The 17,787-nt window shown below is 30.5% G+C and overlaps 3 protein-coding genes across 5 annotated transcripts; 2 read left to right on the plus strand and 1 right to left on the minus strand.

The window, feature by feature from the left end:
* On the plus strand, window positions 1,167–4,093 carry LOC109335137 (receptor-like cytosolic serine/threonine-protein kinase RBK2). 3 transcript variants are annotated; one of them, XM_019571222.1, is made up of 8 exons: window positions 1,167–2,055; window positions 2,133–2,384; window positions 2,495–2,649; window positions 2,899–2,990; window positions 3,083–3,218; window positions 3,321–3,470; window positions 3,752–3,765; window positions 3,799–4,093. In XM_019571222.1, the coding sequence occupies exons 1-8, from the start codon at window positions 1,701–1,703 to the stop codon at window positions 3,863–3,865; spliced, it is 1,221 nt and encodes a 406-aa protein (XP_019426767.1). In that variant the 5' UTR covers window positions 1,167–1,700; the 3' UTR covers window positions 3,866–4,093. The 3 variants fall into 3 exon arrangements, with proteins under 3 accessions (XP_019426767.1, XP_019426765.1, XP_019426766.1); XM_019571220.1 differs by having other exon boundaries at window positions 1,170–2,055; window positions 3,752–4,093; XM_019571221.1 differs by having other exon boundaries at window positions 1,174–2,055; window positions 2,911–2,990; window positions 3,752–4,093.
* Window positions 8,404–10,286, plus strand: LOC109335194 (histidine-containing phosphotransfer protein 1-like). Its single transcript, XM_019571304.1, has 6 exons — window positions 8,404–8,649; window positions 8,738–8,868; window positions 8,965–9,033; window positions 9,152–9,223; window positions 9,695–9,767; window positions 9,949–10,286. Exons 1-6 carry the CDS (start codon window positions 8,590–8,592, stop codon window positions 9,997–9,999), a joined length of 456 nt encoding a protein of 151 aa, XP_019426849.1. The 5' UTR covers window positions 8,404–8,589; the 3' UTR covers window positions 10,000–10,286.
* Window positions 11,261–15,868, minus strand: LOC109336474 (LEC14B protein-like). Its single transcript, XM_019573086.1, has 10 exons — window positions 15,743–15,868; window positions 14,573–15,089; window positions 14,385–14,504; window positions 14,159–14,236; window positions 13,715–13,891; window positions 13,516–13,593; window positions 13,035–13,210; window positions 12,410–12,568; window positions 12,193–12,253; window positions 11,261–11,676 (listed from the first exon to the last, which is right to left on the minus strand). Exons 2-10 carry the CDS (start codon window positions 14,999–15,001, stop codon window positions 11,506–11,508), a joined length of 1,449 nt encoding a protein of 482 aa, XP_019428631.1. The 5' UTR covers window positions 15,002–15,089; window positions 15,743–15,868; the 3' UTR covers window positions 11,261–11,505.

The following is a 17,787-nucleotide window of genomic DNA, read 5'->3' on the forward strand; positions in this document are numbered from 1 at the left end:
ATATTTATTTTATTATACCTTAATTAATTTAAATTAATAATTTACCAAAATACATAGACCAACCATAACAATTGAAGATTAGATTTTAAATTGAAATAAGGGATATTCGCAATGTGGATCATAATTGGATCAAGTGTAGAATTTGAATTTAATAACGGAACATATGATTCAATGATAGCAACTCACTTGCTAAAGGAATAAGTAACGTGAAAATTATGTAAATATAGATTGGATTTAGTAAAAAATATATTTGAAAAAAAATAAATCTTGGGTAACTAATATTTGATTTCTAAAATCACATTATTATCTTCTAAAATCATATCACTATCTTGTGAAATTGGACATAAAAAGAACATTAACAAAGCAGTGCCACAACAAGGTAGCCAGCAACCATAACAAGGATTATAGCACACACGCCGAGGGGAAGAGGATTTTTTGTGTCATTCATATTCTTTTCTATATCTGGCTAAACTTCTAATATTAAGGGGATAATTTAATTTTACCACTAATGATTATATTTCCTCTTTTCATTTAATATAATTAAATATTAGTGAAACATACTTGGCAGTTAAATCTTTATAAATAGTTAATTGAGTATAATAATATAAATGCTAACATTGATCAAATTAAATTCTTAAAATTAGTAACCATTCTCCTCGTTCACAATAGGTTTCATTAAAAGTGATTAATTCTTGATTCATAAGCTGGGGTATACCTTTGGCAGTATAATAAAAATCAAAATTATTTATTTCTTGGTACTGCCAAGAACATTCGGTGTGATCATTTAAGTAAGTAACTAATCACTTCCAGAGTGTATAATCACCCTCCTAACAAGCATTGCTTACAAGAATCGAACTCTTGACTTTCTAATCACGCTAGTAATCTAATGAGGCTTACACTACTAAACGATTTAAAGTGCCAAAGCCTTGAGGTTTAGAAAAGAAAAAGTATAAATCATTTTCCACGTGGCGTGTAAAATAAGAGATACAAAGCTACCGTACCTATGAAGATAAACCCATCTTCTTTTCTGTCTTCACATAACACCCAATCCATGTAACCAACATTACACTCTAATGTACTACTCATTTAATTATTACCATTCATTCTTTTTTAATCCGCAAATATTATCCATTTTTATACGTTAGATAAAAAGAAAGATGCACCGTGTGACTAGTAGAATAGTGAAAAGGGCAATGATGATAGTTGTTTGTTGAAGCGAAGAGGCTAAGTTATTAACCTCTCATATGTCTACGTCTCTGTTCTCTACTCTGTTCTTTCCTCTGTTATTTCCTCTGTTACATAATAATTTCGTGTCTTCTGGTTTGGTTATCTTCAAAATATGGTTTTATCCTGTTGCTTTGGCTTTCCACTTAGGCTTCTTTGATTCTTGCACTTCAGAAACCTTTCCTTTTCTTTTCCTCCAATTTATTTCTAGGAAAAAAATTGATTTTGTAAATGTTTCATTCGTTCCTTTATTTATTTTCTGTCATGGGTCTCTCTTAATTTTCCTATCATGTTTATTTAAGGCTCATAAGTCATAATAAAGAAACATACTTTCTGTTGACACAGAAAAATCCATTCTATCTTCCTTAAGTTATATAATTCATCCTTCACATGAAATTTCTCACCTTCCTTGTGGGTTTATAATATTTTTTCTTTTACTATAAAATTTCTCATTTCTGGTCTAAGGTTCTGAAAACATGAAGGAAAAGGTGGATTCTCCTATCACTGTGCTTGAGGACTATTTTAGGAGTTCAGATTCAGAAACAAGTTCTTCTAAAGATCCTACAATGTATTCTGAGTCTCAAGACATTTCAAAACCTGCTTCTAAGTGGCATGCATTTTTTCAATTGATGAGGAACAAATCAAAGAAACCTGTACCCATATTGCATCCCCTCAATGGCCTCAAACTTTCAAAAAGATTGAGTAGAAGCATGAGGGAAAACATATTGCCTAGTTGTCTCTTAGATACAACTTTATCATCCCCTTGTAAGTCACCATGGAAGATCTTCACAAATCATGATATATTACTTGCAACTAATCATTTTAGCCAAGGTATGTAACATTCTTCACAATTAGGGTCAGGTTTGAGTTTTATTTTGGTTATAAAAAAAATATTTTGGTTGGCACAGAAAATTTGATTGGAAAGGGTGGCTATGCTGAAGTTTACAAAGGGTGTTTACCAAATCATCAAGTAGTAGCAATTAAACGATTAACAAGAGGATCAGCTGATGAAAAGATAGGTGATTTCTTATCAGAACTTGGTGTAATGGCACATGTTAATCATCCTAATACTGCTAAGCTTGTTGGGTATGGTGTGGATGGTGGAATGCATCTAGTTCTTGAATTGTCTGAAAAAGGAAGCCTAGCTTCAGTACTTTATGGTAACTAAATACTAATGCTTAATGTCTTGTTTAATTTTTCATGTTTTGCTGATAAATGGTCCATTTTATACCCTCTCAACCAAATTTGCATTTGTTTGTTATTGTATTAGGTTCTAAGGAGAAACTACCTTGGTTTATTAGGCAAAAAATTGCATTAGGAACAGCTAAGGGGATATTATATCTTCATGAAGGTTGTCAAAGAAGAATAATCCACAGAGATATTAAAGCTGCAAATATATTACTCACAGAGGACTATGAGCCTCAGGTATTCTTTTTTGGATTCTCTTATAAGTTTGATTCTATCATTGATCACCACAAATTCCAGTTGTTTTTTTTGTATTTTGTTATTTACCTCACAGACAAACAATTTTTGGAAGATCCTCCATTCTATGTTTGATAAATGTAACTTTCTCTCTTTTCACATTAAAAAGGCACTATTTCTATGTTTGATGCATAAGAGGGCCTAATATCTACATTGATTGATATTTTAGGAATAAATTGAAACATTATTAAGATTATTGGGCAGATTTGTGATTTTGGGCTAGCAAAATGGTTGCCAGAGAATTGGACTCACCACACCGTTTCAAAATTTGAAGGAACTTTTGGGTTTGTGATTGTGACCTTCACAATTATTACTTTCTGTTACAAAATTTATGTGGCTTTCAAATTAATTGAGGTTCCATTTATTACTGCCACAGCTACCTTGCACCTGAATACTTGCTTCATGGTATAGTTGATGAGAAAACAGATGTATTTGCCTTTGGTGTACTTCTATTAGAATTAGTCAGTGGAAGGCGAGCACTTGATTATTCACAACAAAGTCTTGTTTTATGGGTATAGTGCTTATTTTCACACATTTTTCAGGCTTTTATTAAAGCATTGAAAGATTGTTAAACTATATATTAACTTAACTTCTACCCTTTATACAATTTTCAGGCTAAACCATTGTTGAAAAAGAATGATATTAAGGAACTTATTGATCCTTCTATAGCAGATGAATTTGACTCTAGACAAATGAATCTTATGCTACTAGCAGCTTCTTTATGCATACAACAATCATCAATTCGTAGACCCTCTATGAGACAGGTAAGTTGTCTATTTCTTTTAAATTTTCAGCATTAGGATTTTATAGCAATGATGTGTGTTTGTTTGTGGCATGTAGAATGTTGTATATATCTTCTATACCAATCTTTATCCGATACCTTAATATTAAGTGTTGTTGACCCTTTTCTGTCTATAAATGGAAAGAGTTATGTCCCACGATTGATGTTACATGAAACATTATTTGATATGCAAATTAAGGTAGAGACTTTGGAATTTTGAATGTAGATACAATTGATTATTAAGCCAATGACCTTGTGATGCAGGTTGTACAACTTTTGAATGGTAACCTTAGCTACTTTAAGGGTATGAAGAAATCTCGACTACCATTTTTCCGAAAAGTATTCCAAGAAGAACTACTTCATGGTGAAATTCTTTAAAGGAATGGTGAAGGTGATCTTTCTGACCCTATCTGTTCTTTTACCACGGATTGTCTCATTAAACCGAAATTTTGGTAGTTATTTATGTCCAAAAGAACCGTGGTAGTGTTCCTTATCCACATACTAGTTTTTTTTATCCCTATATAGAGTTGAAAATTAGTTATTTGCAAGAAAAAATACTTCATTGTAAATTATTACTGCTGATCCTTAACTTTTTGTCATTTCTCATTTCCATATTAAGTTACACACTAAAAATGTAATCACTTTAGTTACTTTTCTTTAATACTATAGAAATATTGTAATTCAGAATCTTTTTTATCCTTAACTGAAAAATGTACACATAAGCAAAGGAGTACACCAAAGAAATATATAAAAATTTAAATAATAATATTATAGTTAATATTACTACATGCGCTTATTTGTAAGATGAAAAGTTAAACATGAGCTAAAAGAAGTGGAAAATATAGTAGGTGTGAAGGCGTAGAAAGAAAGCATGTAGTGATATCTATGTATTGAGATTAAGATTCTTTTTCTTGGAAGTAGATAATTGCAACTGCAAATATTTGGTTTGAAGTTAGAGACAATTGCAAGTGCCTAATCTTAGATAATACGTTTAGAGAACATAAATGTGACAATCAAATCAACCACGGCGCATTATTAAGAGCAGCAACATCCCTAATTTTTAATCATCATTGTTAATTTTTCAATAATATAAATGAATGATATACTGATTCTGTATAAATTTTTATATTAATAGTATATAAATATTACACTCTATAATTAAATGAGATACAGCCAGAAATAATAATCGATTATTTTATCCAATTTTCCATGGTTAATCGGATAAAATACAGCAGTTTTGGATGGCTTAACACTTTGGTATGTTTGTACCTTTGGTGCTATTTCATGGTCGTGCCAAGCTTTGACACTTATATCTAAAAGTATTAAAATTATTCATCATCTACAATTCATCCAAATATAAGAAAATTAAATTCATTCAATTATATATATGCATATATAATAAATGGGTATACTCTAACCAACAATTTCAATAATGAAATTTATTCATTATATCTAATAGATATTCATAAATCTATTTAAATGAATATACAATCAACCCAAAAATAAACATTCATAAACAATGTTATTTGCTTTTAAATATAATTCATTATCTTAACTATCACTTTATTATAGTCACGTTCACTCTCAATTATATGACATATATATGTTGATAATATTAAAAGTTTCTTGTTTATAAATATTTATGAAAAACTTTACATGTAGAATTTTAAACGTGCATGTTTGTAATATATTGCAATTTTTTAAAGTTAAAAAATCACTTTTTAAAAAAGTGTTTCTTAAAAATAATGAAAGTCACCTTTTTTTTAAAAATGATTTTAAAATTAATTTCAAAAAAATGATTTTAGAAAATGCTTTATTGAAATTGTGATTTTAAATAAAATATTTTTTTCAAGTTCCAATATTTAAAAAGTTAAATATAATGAATATAATCCATTCATACAATCTATTAAAGTGTACCCATTCCATTGAATGAATTATAATTTATCTATTAAGTTTGGACTTAGAATAATTAAAATTGAATTCTAGTGGATAAATAACTTTTTATTCATTAATTAGAATCTAAATCTATTAACATGTTCATGATAGTAGCAGTAGCCACCATGATATAAAGCAACCCAAGGTGGCTTAATGAACCACATATGGTGTTGGAACGAGGATCCTTTATCTCAAAATTCAAATATTATAAAAATGTTATTGTATATTTTTTTTATTTTCTTTTAGATGTCAACATTTAATTAGCTCGGGACACAATAAGACATGAAAAATGGAATAATTGGTACCCATTCCCGGTGTTGAATGTATGTGATAATATGAGAAATAAAATAGATAAATGAAAAATTATTCACTAATATATATAAACTTATTAAAATTATATTTTAATTTATTCAATTCATCTATATCCAAATTTATTGGGCTGATTCTAATCCATCTAACTCATCTATAAGTCCATTTTAATAAATTTGTTGGATATTTAATTCTTTTCATTTTTTAATTAGAAACATTTTTTAATAAAATTAATATTTTAATATATTATTTTTAAAATTATAATTTTTAAAGAAACACGGTTAAAAAATGACTTCTTTTGAATTATCATTATTTTGCAATATTCTAAGAGTATTATTTAAGATTCCATGTACAATATTATTAACATATATCTCATAATCGATATCAATTTAATAAAAAATATCAAAGCATGAGTAATAACTAAGAAGTAAGAAGTACTACAAGAAGTAAAAGTTGAGATAGTAAATGAAATTAAAAATATGAAACATTATTTGTGAATGTTTATTTATGGATGGATTGGATATACATTACAATAAATATATCAATAAATACTCGTTAGATATGATGAAATACTGATTCATTTATATTCATTATTATTTGAATGTATTGAATAGGAATTAAGTTTCAAGTCATCAAGGGGATCATTTAGGAGAAATGATCACTTATATATCTAACCATGTAAAGATGTGTTTGGTTTAACTTATTATAAGAGAAATAATCACTTATTTTTTCAGGCTATTAGATATTTTTTTTAATTATCAAATGATTTAAATACAATATAGGCTATTTTAAACATTCAATGAATGGAAATGTTGTGTACAAAAAATGCAATCATGTTTTTGGGTTGGGTAAAAACTATAAATCGAAGAATAATTATTTTAAAATATATAAAAAAAAATGTATGAATTGAAGTTATAGGATAAACACCATTCAACTTAGATGGAATCAAACATATATCACCTGAACTAACGTCTGATGATGATCACCAACCACTTTTGTGAAAGAAAAGGTATAAGATATATTAGGATCCCAACTAAATAAAGAACAACATATGACAGCTCATTTACTTAATAAAATTCACTCTCACTGATTATATTTTTCGGGTTCTCTAACTTGATATTTATACTATATATAAAGCCAAAACTTGAAATAATTTCTCTCATGGTGTAATTTTCATTTCCTATTTTGCCCTTCACATTATTTAATTTTTACAAAAAAACTATATAATCCTAAGCAACTACCACCAATACATTAATTAACCACATATCTCACATTAAATTAAACATTATCATAAACACAAAATATAATATAAAATACATCAAACACAACAAATACATTATAATTCAAAAAATGAAATATATAAAAATTGAATATTTAATATCACACAATATTCACCGGCAAGCACGGAATGTCTGTACACACTAGTAATAATAAAGAGATAAATGAATAGGTAACGTGGTTGTGGAATTTGGAATTGAAACAGAAAGTTAGATATGGATCCACGACCACATGTGGCTGGTAGGATCGGTTGGTTCAGATATTATTCCCTCTTTCATTACTTAAACCGACAAGTTCATCATAATTAATTAATGCTCATTTACACAATCCATTATTTTATGTATATTATTTAAGAAAAAAGAAAAAAATGTATGCATTATTAGTGTCGGATATTTCCCATTCAGTTATGTATATATAGCAGATCAATACTTGTGAGATAAATATTAAATAAAATTATAATTTCCCATTCAGTTATGATTTACAAAATCCCAGTCTTTTATGTTTGGTAATTTATTTATTGTTTAACAAAAATTGAAAAAGGAGAATGACCTTTTTAGATGAGAAAGGGTGCGTTTTATAACGTTGGCAATTTTTAGAAATAACTAAAAGCAGCACAAGCGGAAGGTATGGACAATGATGATGGATGTTTTTAGTGTGAGTTAACGGTATAAAATAAATGAATTAAAGAACATATAACTCAACATATTTATATGCTTAATAATTTAAGGTTTTAAGTTAATAGTATAAAATTCACTCTTATGTGTATGATTTATTAAGTCAATCTATGGATGAAGACTTTTATTCATCGATAAAAATGTTATATTTTTTTGCACTCTCTCCGTCCTAACAATTATATTAGAATTGATGTTTAATCGATTATTAAAGCAAGAAGTGGTTGTTACAATGAGATGATACACTGTGTTAATGATAAACCAAGCTAATTATAAATATACTCAAAGGGAATAACTCATTTGATGAGATATGTTGAATATTTTAAATGTTTTAATCGAATGAGTATGTCTAACATTATCTAACTGAAAGAATATTCAAATAAACCAATTTAGTTTTTTTATATCAATTATATCTCCTTCTTTATATCAACTATATATCATGGCCATACATTTTTATCATCCATCCCAATAAATATACTAAGTGGAATAAAAAATATTTGAGATTTGATTTGAATTAGAAATCCAATGAGACTTTAGGATAATAAAATAATTCTTCCTTACTAATCAATTTAGTTTGATAACATTCATCAATACATAAATTTATTTAATTAAAAAGAATATAAACCTTTTAAATTTTTTTATCCTCTATAATACTTGTAGAATTATTAAGAAAAATATTTAATTATTAGATTTTTTTTTTTCTTCCTCAACGCAGCATCCTATATATTCCATAGAAATTCAGACACTGACTTACAAACAAGTCAAACAAACACTTGAGAGTTAGATAGAGAAACATTACCGAAAAGAGAGATCTTTCAGTGTTTTCAACTTCCATTGAAGAAACCCAATTTCACCTTTATATTCTTTCTTTGAGTGAGATCTGTTATATATCCAACCAAATCAATTCTCATGGATGTGATTCAATGGCAGAGACAGCACCGTGACCACCAAGCTTCTATGTTTCGAGAGGTTCTTTATTTTTCTCTTCATTTCAAATTCTCTCACTTTCACTCATTCTTATTATTATATATCTGATTTAATTGTGTTTTTCTTGTAGGGGTTTCTTGATGATCAATTCATTCAACTTCAGAAACTGCAAGATGAAACCTCTCCTGATTTTGTAATTGAGGTTATCACTATGTTCTTTGAAGATTCTGAGAATCTCATCAATAACATGAAACGAGCTTTGTATGTATTCTCATATATCCCTTTCTAAAGTGATGTGATTCAATACTTTATAATTTATGTGTGACTATGTCTATATATGTTGTTGGTTCTGTGCAGAGAACAAACACCTGTAGATTTCAGACAAGTAGATGCTCATGTCCATCAATATAAGGGAAGCAGTGCCAGGTACATATATTTGTTTCAATCATGCTTTGATTGATGAGTGTAAAAAGGGTGTGAAAAAAAAGTGATTTTTATTATTCTTATATTATTATCTCTTAATGTGTAATGTGTTGTTAAACAGTGTTGGGGCTGCCAGAGTAAAAAATGTATGTGCTACCTTCAGAAATTTTTGTGATGCTCAGAACCTGGAAGGGTAAGCTTTATACTCATCAGTGTTAAAATTCTCACCTATTACTTCATATTCATATAGGTTATCGAAATTTAAACGATTAGGATTTAGGGTTGAAAGATTGGAGAATATGTGACCATTGCTGACACTATTTTCATCTATCTTCTTAAATTCTTATTCATATTGGATATGAGTGAAATTTTCTGTTTCTTTTCATGATTATAATGCAAAGTCAATAGTGCTTATTTACAAGCCACCATAATTCAACTGTATTGAATGCCATTGCAGTTCATTGACTTGCCTGTGCTTTGATAAATGATTAGCTCATAACATGATAGGTTGTTCCTTTTAATCTTGTGATTTCATAGTTCAAAGCCTCGGGCTTGGAGATTAAATAGATTGTTAACGCGAATATGCTGTTTTTCTTCATATGTGTTGTGCTCATATTTTAGGAGATATGTGCTTTACAAGAATCTATGATAAATGTTGGTGCAGGTGTGTGAGATGTCTGCAACAATTGCAACATGAATATTCTCTGCTGAAGAGTAATCTTCAACACTTGTTTGGGGTAAGTGCTTGCTCTAGGAGGCTTGAAACTTTGTGAAAGAGTAAACTGTTCTTACATCTTTTTTCTCTCCTTAGAGCAGTCTGCATTTCTTATATCTTATCCTTCTTTGCGTTACGGTGTCTAGGACGATCGGATCCTAATATAAAGTGATTAACTGTATTCCTGATGCTGATTAATGCAGCTTCAGGAACAAATCCAGGCTGCTGGTGGTTCAATTCCCACAATCGAGTAGAAGGAAGTTATACATGATTACCAACCGTTGAAAATGAGAACAAAGTGAAGCTTTTGCTGGAATAGTTGATTTTGTCATAGTTTTGATTTTATCCTGGATGATTAGATGATAATTTTATCCAAAGATTAAACTATGGAACTGTACTGGTTTATATGAGCATTTCTTACTTAGTTTGATACACACATATATATATGTGTGTGTGTGTGATTATTTTCAATAAATTATTGGCTTGTTTAAAGTTTGATACTTTCATTTGTACCGCTCAATGAGATGACTAGGTTTATGTCCATTGACATCTAATTTTGTATCTTAAAAGATAAAATGCGACTAAACTGGGGGTTAACCCCTTTTGTAATATGATGAATCATTGTTATATATGTATGATTCTCATTCAAGGTTTTCATTCATCTGGTTAAAATTGGTGCAAGTTCTGTGTTTTGCTAATTTAGTCCAACCCCATGCAGATCAATGCATTACAACAATTAAACTTATCTAAAAACCAAACTTGATTCAGTTTCATTGTCAAAATAACATTATTGTTATTATAGAGCTGGTGAGATGTAAGGAATCAAACTAATTATGACAAAGAATGTTATTATAATGTAAACAATCTTGCTAAGACTATTGGTTCAGATATCCAAAACAATCAAGTTGCTATTTAAATAACATTTTTCAATGTATTAAATATGACTTAACATCTCTCTGTTACAATCTTTTGATTGGTCTTTTCTGACCAATATATAGGAAATGACACAAACTATTGTAATTGGTCTTTTTTGAACCCAGGGTTTTATGTTTTATACTCATCTGATAAACGGTTCAAAAATGTAAAATTTCATATAGCTTATCTAAAAATAGCATTTCGGTCAACTTATCTGAAAAAGAGTCTCGCCTCTAATAAAACTATAGAAGTTATTATTTTATTTAAGACCATGATCAACCTTTACATTACCAAGACCAGAACAAACCATGAGGCTATATATATTCTCATGATATCCACAAACAAAGGGTGAACATCTACTGTCCCAAAACAGTGTATCACTTCATGTGTCACTTGCTTGTGATTAATTAAAAAAAAATATTTAAATTAAAGGATAAATACAGGTATCTTGGACTGGTGTTCTTGCTTTACTGCTTTTTTATGCTTTGGAGTAGTAAGAACCGCATAACTTGGAACCTAGAAGCAACAAAATTTATTTTTTATCTTTGTAGTATGTGGCTAAATGCTTCAGCAAAGGTACCAGACTTCAGTTTAGATTCATCAAAAGGAAACCACCAAGTACTGCTGCATGATTGGTACAATATTACATTTATTTATTACAGACAATGCATACAAATCAGTTAAAATCTCAATATACTTGGTTATTTATGCACAAGATTTTGTGGTGTTCATATTATTCCAAATTGTATCAGACATCATATACAACTTTATTAACATGAGTCTCCAAGACATTTTATAATTGGTGTAACTGACAATCATAGGTAATCTTCATAAAAATGTCGTTTCTAGACCCTCTTCTTAGTCGAAGAATATGGTGCGTCACTCCCGGTAAATCCCCATCTCACAATATCACCATCCCAAGAAGAGCTAACGAGCATTGTTTGGAAAGGATGCCAACTACAATCTCTCACAGGTGATTTATGGTGCTTCAGTGTTGCAACTTGATCTCCACTTACCTGTATTGAATTATCAAAAGTTACCATTAATAATAGCCAGCATAAACTTCATTTCATCCCCTTGGGGAAGGAGGAATGTGGGAAAACAAAAGTAACTGAACCCTGGAAGAGAAAATGAAAAAATGAACAATTTCATTGAATTACTGAGAATAGGAGAAAGAATTATCCTCCAGCGGTTTCTCTTTCACAAAGGGTTTTCGCCTTTTACAAAAAAGGCCTTGTTTGCTCAATCATGGCTGGTTCTAATTACCCCTTTATCCTAATAGCAATTCACTTTTACAAGTTACTTGGTACTTCCTCTCCAATTTTGTCAACACCACAAAAAACTAGCATGCATCAAAGAGAAAATACATGGGAGAAGTCTCGTTCTGTTCATGTTAATACTACGAAAATTATGTTAAAACATCTGGTAACAACTTATAATTATACTATTTGTTCATCTGTATGTAAATAAATTTGTACCCATTACAAAAGAAAAGGAGATATTGCTAGAGCAGCAGTAACTAAAATACATACCAAATCATATACATAAACACACGCGTTGTGTGATCCAGTATAGATGTACTTCTGGCCAGTGCTGTAAATGTAAGGAAAACATCAGGTTAACTGAACCAATTTAAAGAAAGAAAAAGTGATAATTGCAACACTTCAAAGGTCAATAAAATCTTGGTGGACAAAACCAGTATAATAACACATGAAGAATAATTTTGAGCATAGCCATGTGAGTGCTCACCTAAAAGCTGGGGAGAAATAGCAGCGGATAAGAGTGCGCAAGACTGAATGACCTCTATATGTAGAAACCGACTGATCACAAGGGTGATTCAAATCTTTGGCTTGAGGTGGATAATCCATCCACCTGTAATCCCATTCATAACTCCTGTACCCAGGATTGCTGAAATGAAGGGAAAATTGTTATAGTATGTTGGCAACAATTTAATCTAGAAAGTATAGAAATATCATGCTCCCAGAAAGGTAGTTCACTTTATTTGCTACATAAGAAATCAATAAATGTAATCTACAAGACCGAATTCTGAAAACAGTTGCAAGATCATTTAGTTTTCCACACAGAAATGCAGTAATACAGAAGCACAAAGCAGACAGATCAACAAAAAGATTTTATGCCTATGAAAGCAATATCAAATAAATGAACTAACAATGGGGATAAAATATATATATGCTAATGCTATTCATTTAGTTTCCCTGAACATCCAAATCACGGCAAAGTAAAATTGAGCAATAAACTGGACTCAACTGTAAATTACCCATTATTAATTTTCTTTTGTCAAAACACATGATCAAGTTTAATATTCAAAACACATTTACACCAAGATATTAGTGGAAGCCTAAAAAGAGCATACCATGTAGCATTGGATGACATTTTGCGTATATCCCAAAGTTTGATGGTCTGATCTTTACCGTTTGAAATGAAATAACGTCCATCTCCACGGGTATCAATGAATGTAATGCCCTCAAGGTGTCCCATCAAAACCCCTGCTGGCTTGCCTCTATCAATTAAGCAACGCCGATCCCAGACCTAAACAAACTTGTACAATAGAATGTGTCTTCACTAAATATCAGGGAGGAAATCACAACAATTCTAGTTATGAGATATGTGAATTCTGAAATAAGTGAGGAAACTCTAACATTTATCTCAGCTAATAACAACTCCCAGGTTCAATTTGTTTTTAAAACCTTGATGGTATGACTATGACAATTACTTCCTATACACTGTGTGCCGGACTGCCACCACTTCCATATAAAATCAAAGGTGTAATACTAAAACAGGGGAGGGGGCACAATATCTTGACAGAAGAAACCATCATATAGTGTAGGAAATACCTTGCAGAAACTATCATCACTCCCAGAATAAATAAGATGACTAGTTTCATCAGCAAAACATACAGTGTTCACATCAGACTGGAACAGAACATGAAAACCAAAGTTAGGAACTCTCTTGGTTGGTATTCTTGATATGATAAGAAAATAAAACAAGCCATGTGGTAAATGAATACAGTATTTATGCCACAGATAATAATACCGTATGTGCTAAAATTCGAAGTGAAAGCTTGTTTGCCTCAAGATCATATACATATATAGAATCGCCATTACTTCCTGCAACTAACTCTCTTCCATCTGTTGAGAATTTCACAGAGAAAATTCCAAAAGAATATCCTCCATCATCATCTGAAGAAAAATCTAAACCATCATGGATATCCTGCACAGTATAAGAACTGAAACACATTAATAGGAAAGGAAATCCTTTAAGTCTGTGATTCTTTCAATTCATCTTAACGGATATCTTCTCTTATTCAAAAAAGAGTTCCATTAAAGTGAATCTTTACACTGAACATCAACCAGTTGCGACTGACACAGATATTGAGGATTTTGACAAATCAAATTTTAAATGTCCCTAGCACTCAATACCTTTGCAACATTTATTGAATTATGGGTGAAAAAATAGAGCAGCATTAGTTGTGAATACCGTAACATTTGCTCGGGACTCTGTTTCACTGGACCCAACATTTACAATGTGTACAATGGGTGACATGCTGGCATAAACCTGAAATTGAAGAGTGCAGATGCCATAAGAAAAAGCCAGACAACAGTGGCAATATACTATAGGACCCCTATAGAAGGCAAACAATAGATTAAAAGGATGTTAACATTTTTGTGTGATGTTGTTTTAAAGATAAAACACAATATCTTACAAGATGGCGTTGATCGGGAGAAAGAGATGTATCGGTGATTGTCCATCTCAAACTTTTGGCAAGAATGTTCTTCTGAACTTTCCAACCTTTGTCCACGTTGTATGTTCTTATGTGGCTTCCCTGCAAAGTGATTTAATTAGAATTAAAACTCTGACAAGCATCTAAAGTTTAAGCTGGAAAAACCTTACCTGGAAACCACCAACAAAAAGTGAACCGTCAGCTGAAAACTGAGACACATATGCTCGACTTGCCATTTGATCAACAAGCCAGGGACCATTTACGGGCAAATATCTGCTCAACACATGGCAACGATCTGCCAAGGAAAACCTTCCCCGTCCTGAATAGTTAGATTCCCGACCACCTAGCATCTTCACAGGAGAAACAGGAAACTCTGGCCTTCCAGGTCCAACTTGGCCTAGCAGTTGATGGGGTGTTGACTTCAACTTTGTTATCTGAGTAATTTCATTGTCTAAATTTTTCGATGGCCTTTTACCTTTTTGGCTACTAGAATCTTCATGGATGGCATCTCCATCTTCACAGAGATTTGATTCTATCTCTAATCTACTCATAGCATAACCCATTTCGTCAATGTAAAGACCACTGGATATAGCATGCATAACTATTAACAGCAGCAGCCAAAATTTTGTAATGCCAAAGCATCTTATCTACTACAAAACCTTCACAACATCTCTGTGCTTGTCATTCCTACAAAATAAAAAATACCGTTGATCAAAAAACGAGTAAATTTCTACCTTTCATTTCTAATTAAATAATTTGAATCCATAATTCAAAACAAAAAATTGAAACAATTAGTACTCAAAGATAAATCTATTTCATTTCTCACATTGCAATTAATACACTACAATTGAGTCAAGTTCTTGTCAAAAGCACTTCCATATAAGTGCTGATTCAGAAGAGCTTTCCACACCAAAAATGAATTTGATTTGTTGTGTAGAGGCATTAAATTCAAAGAAATACCAAAACCTTTTGTCTACTTATATAAGGTACCAGGGTAAATAAAAATTCACAAGAAACCAGGAATGAATCAAACCCAAATAGTGCACAAACTAAACTAGATGAAACAAAACAGAGGCAGAATTAAAATTTAAAAATGAATCATACCAAATCGTGTTTAAAACTAAACCACTTCTCAGTAATACATAAAATTTTCAGTGTATAAAAGCTCAATCAGTGATAATAAATCACGTAGGGTTCAATTCCAGTGAATAGAAAAAAAGTAAAAGTAAGGTCTAAAGTGAAAGCAATGAATTCAAGTCCAATCAGTGGCTTAAAGATTATAGCAATCAGAATTTTATAAAAAAAGGGAATAGATTTGTATCACCATAATAGTCATATACCTCTGAAGAGCCAAAGATTCTGTCTTTTGTGTTTGTCTGATTCTAAGTGTGTGTAATAAAAAGGGTATAAAATTCTCTTCTTCTGTTTTTGAGGAATTGTTCGTTGGTATAGAAATATAAGGAATTTTATCCTATAAATATAATAATAGATATTGGATGGATAAAGCGTGTAAAGGTGGAAAAGATTGTGTACACTGCAACTGCACTTTCCTTTTCATTTTTTATTTTTTATAACATGTCTTTTATATATTTTCATCTACTTTTTATTTCATGATTTATTAAATTGAATAATTTCATACATATCATGTAATATGGCATTTCCAATATGAATAAATGAAGGGGAAAAAATGTATTCTTAAGGTTGTTATTATTTCACAAAATAAATTTAGAATTTAATATATAATAAGAATTTTTTACATTTATACTCACTTTTATCTCTTTTATTTAGAAGTGAGTATTAAGTTATGAATAATGCATAATACACTGCCCTTATTAAATGTATATAAGATATTTCACCCTAAAAATATTTGGAAGATAATGTGGTTGTAGACATGCATTACTGTCATCATTATAAGATAAGAATGCTTACTTTTGAGATGAAATTGGTGTAACTTATGGGGCCACTAAACAGATAAAACTAAATCAGAAAATGAAATGTTGGGACAAATGTCTAAGTATGGGAATGAAATTCCCTTGATAAAATAAGAATATTAAAAGATGCATACATAGTCAGTTTGTTATCTACCATTCATTTGGATTACTTTTTTAAAATTAATAATAGTTGAAAATGAATAGTGAATGATATAGTGACAGTGTAAAAAACTATTACACTGTCCGTATACATCTTTTTCTCATAAAATAATAGCATGAAGCTCTTCGTGTTGCTTGCCACTAATTGTAAACACAATACGTATATAAATTTTAAGATGTTCATGCATTTTCTTGAATTCCACAGCTATGGTTGGCACATATTAGCCTAATTCTATTGAATCTTCCATTCAGGTAATATTTACATTATTACAACTTGCATGCAATTTCACACCATTTTCATATAGTCCTAGGAACACTAGTCCTAGGACAGTGTCTGTGATGTTTGTGTTTTAAAGGATTTCACTTCCAATATTTTGCACATACATGAATTTTGTTTGTAAAGACTTCTGTGTATATTAGTAATTACATGGACAAATAATAGCAGAAAAGGTTCTGATATGATGTGAAATTTTCTTATTAGGATATATATCTGATTGCCTAATCGGAAATTTGACATAGAAGATGACTAGATGGAACAAAGAATAGCAGTGAAGTTTCTGATAAATGTAGTAAAAAATGATACTTTGTGCAACAAAACTTTCTATATGATTTGTAGTTTGTGCTTGGGATTTGAAAGTTTATTCCAAGGACTTGCTCACTTAATTAGCCCAAATGTATTTGAAGAAAATATAATCTACTTTCTTTATATTTATTTTTTCTTTAAAATCAAGTTACTCATTATTTCATTATTCTCTCTTTCTATTTCTTTTCTCTCACACCTCATATATATGTTTGTAAGTTGGTTTTTGGAGGGTAAGAGAATGACAGTAACAACTTAGAAGCCATAAACTACTCTTATAAGATGACCCTCAAGTTTCATTTTTCACTTCCTTAATCTCTTAAAATCAACTCCCAAATAGGTTGGAAGAAGGGAATTTAAGAATATAGCTGCTACGGTGGATTTTCTAGCTGGTTTGGGCTAGCCCGCTTCAGGCTTTATGCCCATTGTGGGCCAGGCCTGGATGTCCGTCTAATTGCTTTGCTAATGGGTTAGGACGTGCTTTTAGCACTTGTACTGATAGAAAGATAGAAAGTTTATTATTGCAATTTGAGGGAAGCTATTAGAGTTAGAGTACTTGGCTTCTTCACTTACATTCCAGCTAGCATCATAGTAGTAATGTATTTTCTATCATGTTAAAGAGAAATGACTTAGAAATGAACAAGATATAATATAGTGAAATTTTACCCCTAACAAATTCATATTTCAACATCATTACTAGCTTACCACCACTATA

The sequence above is a fragment of the Lupinus angustifolius genome, chromosome LG20, assembly GCF_001865875.1.
Source record: "Lupinus angustifolius cultivar Tanjil chromosome LG20, LupAngTanjil_v1.0, whole genome shotgun sequence".
NCBI classification, from domain to species: Eukaryota; Viridiplantae; Streptophyta; class Magnoliopsida; order Fabales; family Fabaceae; genus Lupinus; species Lupinus angustifolius.